This window comes from Oncorhynchus tshawytscha, linkage group LG27, assembly GCF_018296145.1.
Source record: "Oncorhynchus tshawytscha isolate Ot180627B linkage group LG27, Otsh_v2.0, whole genome shotgun sequence".
In the NCBI taxonomy this organism is placed as follows: domain Eukaryota; kingdom Metazoa; phylum Chordata; class Actinopteri; order Salmoniformes; family Salmonidae; genus Oncorhynchus; species Oncorhynchus tshawytscha.
In genome coordinates this window covers 13969250-13976204 of record NC_056455.1, presented here as the reverse complement: position 1 = coordinate 13976204, position 6955 = coordinate 13969250, and the positions used below count along the sequence as shown (strand labels likewise).

At 43.2% G+C, this 6955-nt stretch overlaps 1 protein-coding gene across 1 annotated transcript; it reads right to left on the bottom strand.

The window, feature by feature from the left end:
• Positions 1-1595: 1595 nt before the first annotated feature.
• LOC112226154 (thyrotroph embryonic factor) lies at positions 1596-5897 on the bottom strand. The gene is made up of 4 exons (XM_024390447.2): positions 5637-5897; positions 4535-4945; positions 4056-4273; positions 1596-3791 (listed from the first exon to the last, which is right to left on the bottom strand). Exons 1-4 carry the CDS (start codon positions 5674-5676, stop codon positions 3576-3578), a joined length of 885 nt encoding a protein of 294 aa, XP_024246215.1. The 5' UTR covers positions 5677-5897; the 3' UTR covers positions 1596-3575.
• Between the last annotated feature and the right edge of the window lie 1058 nt (positions 5898-6955).

Below are 6955 nucleotides of genomic sequence, written 5' to 3'. Positions count from 1 at the left end.
CGATGAGAACTCTGACAGAGCTCCAGAGTTCCTCTGTGGAGATGGGAGAACCATCTCTGCAGCACTCCACCAATCAGGCCTTTATGATAGAGTGGCCAGATGGAAGCCACTCCTCACTTAAAGGCACATGACAGCCCACTTGGAGTTTGCCAAAAGGCACGAAAGGACTCTCAGACCATGAGAAACCTGATTCTCTGGTCTGATGAAACCAAGATTGAACTATTTGGCCTGAATGCCAAGCGTCACGCCTGGAGGAAACCTGGCACCATCCCTACGGTGAAGCATGGTGGTGGCAGCGTCATGCTGTGGGGATGTTTTTCAGCATCAGTGACTGAGAGACTAATCAGGACCAAGGGAAAAATAAACGGAGCAAAGTACAGAGAGATCCTTGAGGAAAACCTGCTCCAGAGCGCTCAGGACCTCAGACTGGGGCAAAGGTTCACCTTCCAACAGGACAACGACCCTAAGCACACATCCAAAATGTTCAAAGACCCCAGTCACCCAAGTCATAAACTGTTTTCTCTGCTACTGCACGGCAAGCGGTACCGGAGCACCAAGTCTAGGACCAACAAGCTCCTTAACAGCTTCTAACCCCAAGCCATAAGACTGCTAAACAATTAATCAAACGGCCACCGGACATTGACACCCCCCATCCCTCCACTTGTTTTTTACACTGTTGCTACACTGTTTATTATAGTCACTTCACCCCTACCTACATGTACAAATGACCTCGATTAACCTGCACATTGACTCGATACCGGTACCCTCTGTATATGGGGCGGCAGGTAGTCTAGTGGTTAGAGCATTGGGCCAGTAACCGAACGGTTGCTGGATCGAATCCCTGAGCTAACAAGGTAAAAATATGTCGTTCTGCCCCTGAGCAAGTCCGTCAGTTCCCCGTGCGCCGAAAACATGGATGTCGATTAAGGCAGTACCCCGCACCTCTCTGATTCAGAGGGGTTGGGTTAAATGCGGAAGACACATTTCAGTTGAAGTCATTCAGTTTTACAACTGGTTATCCCCCTTTAAGACAATGCAGGAGTGGCAGCGGGACAAGTCCTTGAGTGGCCCAGCCAGAGCCTGGACTTGAACCCGACCAAACATCTCTAGAGAGACCTGAAAATAGCTGTGCAGTGATGCTCCCCCATCCAACCTTTGCAGAGAAAAATTGGAGAAACTCCCCAAATTCAGGTGTGTGTAGCGTCATACCCAAGAAGACGTGAGGCTGTGATTGCTGCTAAAGGTGCTTCAACAAAGTACTAAGTAAAGGGTCTGAATACTTCTTAAAATGTTTATACATGTGCAAATTGTTATAAAAACCTGTTTTTGCTTTGTCATGTAGATTGAAGAGGAATTTCTACAAAGAAAATGAACAGGTTGGGATAACTTGGAGTTTAATTTCTACATACAAACTGGCTTCGATCCAGCTTTAACTTCATATCATACTAAAATGACTATCATACCTAAATGGTCTATCGATCTGACAAGATTCTGCACCAAGCTTAAAATCACTGTTAAAACAACTATATGCCTAAGCATAAAAGATAAGAATGTCAGCGCAATGCAATGCCTTCCATTGAAACAAATTCAGTAAATATTTGTTTTGATCCTTTAATTTACAGACATAAGTACATACACTTAGTGTAAAACAGATGCAAACATTACACCATTAACACATTTCCGTGCAGCAGGATTACTGGGAAACTTAATTGGAAGCACACATTACTTTGCACCATTTCAACATTTTGTCTATCATAGTTATTTTACAGAAACACACCAGAAACAAAGCAGAGTCAAATTAATATTATTACCACATGTATGATTCTAATATGCATAATAATGAAGATCGACACAGGAACACAAACTCATCAGACACTTAAGAGATTGAGTCCCTTTACTTAACAGTCTGTTATGTAGTATTTGCAACAATTGAGGCACAGCCACTTTGACAAACAGAACTCTGCGTCGACTCTGTACCTTGACCTATCATTTTTTATCAAACTTAACCAAAGCCACCTTTCTTGTGCTCACAATTCCTGTCAAAATTGTCGTAGGCACCCCAACCCTTCAAAATTATTGGTATCCAATAAGATAGGAACATTAAACAATGGAAGTGTTGGATGAGGTAAATAGGAAATTGTCTTTAGAAAAAAATATATATTTCTGTAAAATTCTGGTTGAAAACCTGTTTTAAAAAAAAACCATCAAAAACCACAGTTTGTCGATTGAGATCCCTGCTTAGTCATTGGGTCATTGTTTTCTTTCTGCTAAAGAAATATAAATCTGACAGATTGTTGCACATCAATCAATAGATGCATTGTTAAAATACAGCATTGATCATAATAGCTATTCAACAAACATAAGGAATAGCAGTAAATTAAGATGAAAAAAAACAGGTATTGACAGAATAACTGACTCTCAATCCCAGACAAACTACAGGAGGCACAAATAGATAGTGCCCTCTACTTGCAGTGTGCAATGAAATTAACCAACAAACATAGTAAATACCCCTCCACCATTGAGGGCCCTTATTAATGCCTGACCAATGAGCAAAATACTGTTTTTTGGGGAAAGATATTAGAAGCATGTGTGTGGGTCATGTCGTAATAGGAAAAAAGTACCCGCCCCTGTATCTAATCTTCACCCACAAGGTGTTGCCTTGGAAGGGTTGAGTGCAAAACAGGGGTAACACAATCTATGTGGTGCAGGGAGAAAACTATGTAGTTCTCTACACACACACCTCAGTGTGGTACAAGAAAAGAACAGACAACACCACTATCTCGCCCTTTCTCTTTTATCTTTATTTAACTAGGCAAGCCAGTTAAGAACAAATTCTTATTTTCAATGACGGCCTAGGAACAGTGGGTTAACTGCCTGTTCAGGGGCAGAACGACAGATTTGTACCTTGTCAGCTCGGGGAGTCGAACTTGCAACCTTTCGGTTACTAGTCCAATGCTCTAACCACTAGGCTACCCTGACGCCCCAATATCAATTATTTCCTCTGTGTAAGATCATGGCGGTGCAGCCCTCAATCTGTCCTGTCTGTTATTCATCGTTTTCTCCCCTACCCCATTATGAATAAATCAAGAGTTCACATGTCCTTCTTCAGAGCCTCTGCATGAGTACTTGAAACAGAGGGGAGAGACAGTCAGTTACTGCAAACAGTGGGAAGAGGAGGGCAGGGGGACAACTTTCATTATTGACTACTGATCACTGATGATGTTCATGCTTTGGTCCACAAAACAACCCGTTAATACGCTGTATAAATGTGTGTGTAACTTCTCCAGCAGCTTTCTCTGACTCGTCTGGCCAGTGATAAGACCTGACTAGTAGTAATTGAGTCCCTGTATGTGTAGGAGCCAGTCGCTCTCCACAACCCTTCGTGTCCACCTCTCGTCATGTTGCTGCTGGGCTCACTGACAGTGTGTATCCATGCCTCCACTGTCGTGTTGGAAAGGATCTAGAACTTGACGCAGTGACCAGTGTTCACCATGAAAGGAGTGCAATTCAGATTCTCTTTGTCAGCGTTTTGGGGGTATTTTTCGGTTCTTTTCTTGAAAGACAAAGTTTGTCCCTTACAATGGTCCGTATTTGGCTTCATATCGGGACATAATGTTCTTGCAGCGACCACAGTCCTTTCGCAACTCAGCCACTTGTAGCCGCAACGCCGCATTTTCCCTCTCCAGAAAGGAAGCGCGCACTGTGATCTGGTTCTCCTTCAGTCGCCGGGCGTCACGTGAACGTTTGGCTGCCACGTTGTTCTTCTTCCTCCTCGACCAGTATTTATCGTCCTGTGGGAGACAGAGGATTTTAATACAAAATAATAGAATCAGTGTTGTGGAAACATCCCTAATCCTAGACAAGCCCCTTTATTTCATGGCTTACTACTCACTCATTAATTTTTCTGGTGTAACATAGTGATACTACAATCTTCATCAACCAATGATTATTTGGTGCCCAATTGCAGTGGCTACATTCTCATTATCCTACTACAGAACAACCAGTTCCATCATTCATCACCACCCTGAAACAGATATTCAACATATTCATCTTACCTTCTGCTCAGTGGGCACAAAGACCTTTTTGGCCTTCTTGATCATGGGTTGTGGTTTGAGGTCCTCGTCAGAGAACTTGTGTTTGCGTGGGTTGAACAGCTCACCCCCAGGCACGCTGGACAGCACCAGGTCTGTGGGGTCCGGCTGGAAGTTGATGTCCACCTCAATGTCCTCTGGGTTGATGGGAGTGGGTGTGAGTCGGTCTGCAGACTTCCCCTCTAGAGGGAGACAAAGTGAATTCAATGAGGAGTATATTTTTTATTAATTTGGTGGCTGTTAAGTATGTTTTTATAATATTGAAGGCTATAGTTAATTGAAAATTCACAACTGTTTGCTTCATGTTTTCCTCAAGACATACTAAGGTCAGCGCTATATGAATACTGCCATTTTATAATGCTGTAGAGCTCAGTTTTCAAAGGTAGAATTTGTTACAGTGGTACCATGTCTGGGCTTTTAACAAATGGGCCCCAACAATGTACCTTTTTTATTTTTAGACACTTCAACCTCCGTTGCTTCAAACCCAGAAACAGCATCTTCATCGTCCCCATCTTCTTCTTCCTTCTCTTGTTCAGCTGGCTCTACGGTGAGTGTGACGGTCTCTGTGTCAGAGGTGGTGAAAGGGGGTCTTGTCCCCTTGGTTTCCTCCTGGGCCAGGCTCTTCTGCAGCTCCTCCTCTAGGGTGACTGGGATGCCATTCTCCTGCAGGAACTCATCCAGGTCCATGTACTCCAAGTGGAAGGTCTCCCCATCATAGGGGATGGTCTTCTCCCAGATGGCAGGGGTAAGGGAGGCGGACACCCCTCCAATGCCTGTACCTCCAGTCCCACCACTGGCCCCTCCAACACCGGCCTCGCCATTATCGGCAGAGCACAACTTCTTCTTCTCTATTTCTGTGGAGATAACCGTGAAGAGCATAATGGGTGACGGTTTCACGACCATGTGAACACAAACAGAATGGTAAATAAAGGAAGATAGAAGTCCGATGTCATGGAAAGAAGTAGAAAGAAAGAAGTGGTGAAATTACAGAATGAGGTAAAAGAAAGGGGGGGTGCATCAACCCATAAAAAAATGGGGAAGGGAAATCTGGACGTGTCAACACAGCCCCTAAACACAAAAACAAACATGAAAATAAATATTAATTGCCCTTCAAATGCAAGAAAATTATGTACTCATATTGTATGTGAAAAAATGGTTTGACTGCAGTACTCTAGGACAAGTAGGGAGGTGTGAGAACTTTATGTTCTTTTTTCCTCCCTCAGTTCAGTGCCTCAGGGGAAACTGGCACAGCACTCAGAATGTACAAAGGGTTTCCTTCCCCAGTACTGCTCTATGCTTGACACATTTGAACAACTATTGTACTAGTCATATATAATTATCAACCACAGCTGATTAAAAAACAAATGTGTCCAATTGTTTGAGGGTACACAAACGCTCATTAGAATCACTACTACGTCTCCATACACCAGTCAACATGTCCGCGAAGTCAACGATCACATCAGATCTATGCAGTTCACATAAAAATGTGTAAATTGGAAAGTATCTTTCAATTCATCCAAAACGAAACCAGTAGGCTAGTCTTACCATCGTCGCCTTCGAGAATATTAGGTGGGGGAATGTCCATAATCTTCTTCAAAACAATAGGAATCGATTTCTGTGGATTCGACCTAGGCTGCAGAGGCGCCTTGAGTGTAGTTTCCCAGGCACTGTTAGCAATATCCGTGGATAAATTAAGTCAAAGCAGTGTTTCAGTCTGTTGCTTTGAAACCTGTTTCACAAATTAAATTGTTGTCATAACAAACACCACAGATCCCATCAGTCGAAGCCTACTGCGAGCACTGTTTCCTTATTCATGAGCTATACGCCTCTTCAGAAAATACTCGGCGCGGATTGGTCACAAATGTATATTTTAATATTAAGTAGCTGACATTGAAAAGCTGATGGTGAGCCAGTCACAACAGAAGCAGTGTAGAACCCACCGGGAGTTTATTGGCTGAAGGAACACTCCGTTTCATTCCTTCGTACAGAAATAACTGTACTTTGCGTGCAGAATGTCAACATAGTGTCTCCCGACTCTTATTGTTGCTACATTTAGCTAAACCAGATAGATATAGAACCGTATGACTATGGCGATTCACTGACCCTGGGAACTGGAGGAGACGAGGACAAGGATGCTTCGCGACATTTATTTGGCCCCCAAGTTTTCAGATATATATTTTTAGACATGTTTGTTTTCATTGTTGTTGATAAAAACACCAGCAAATCAGCTCCAAGTGATTTTAATTTTGCACATATGTTCCCAAGTATTCCCACTCATAGAGTCATATGTGATCATATAATAATAATGAATAACAATTGATTGGGTTTATATAGCACTTTTCTACCAACTGAGGTACTCAAAGCGCTATACATAGTAGGGTGAAACTCACCTCACCCAACATTAATGTGTAGCACCCACCTCAGTGATGCACTGGGACCATTTTTGTGCCAGAACTCTCATCACGTTTTAGCTATCAGTTGGACAGGTGAGGAGTGATATATGCCAATTAGGAATGAGTGGGATGATAGGTGGCCACCCGCCTAATCATGTATTTATTATGATGGTCCGCCCCCGACCTCTCGCTTAAGAAAGAATTGTCCCGCGGCTAAATCTAGTTGAGGATCCCTGCCGACATTGGATACTTACTTACGTTTTATATGAAGATGCGTTGTATCCAGTTTCTCCTCTGCAATACATGATGACAGGATGCATTATACATTGATGCATTTGTATCCACACTCGTGGCCAAACAAAACACGTGTGTTCTTTTCTCTCCTTCACGTGCAGAGACAAGCTGTTGAGGGGCGTGGTTATGGCACGTGCAAAAGCAACTCGGCTGTAGCCCAGGAAGCACGGACCTCGC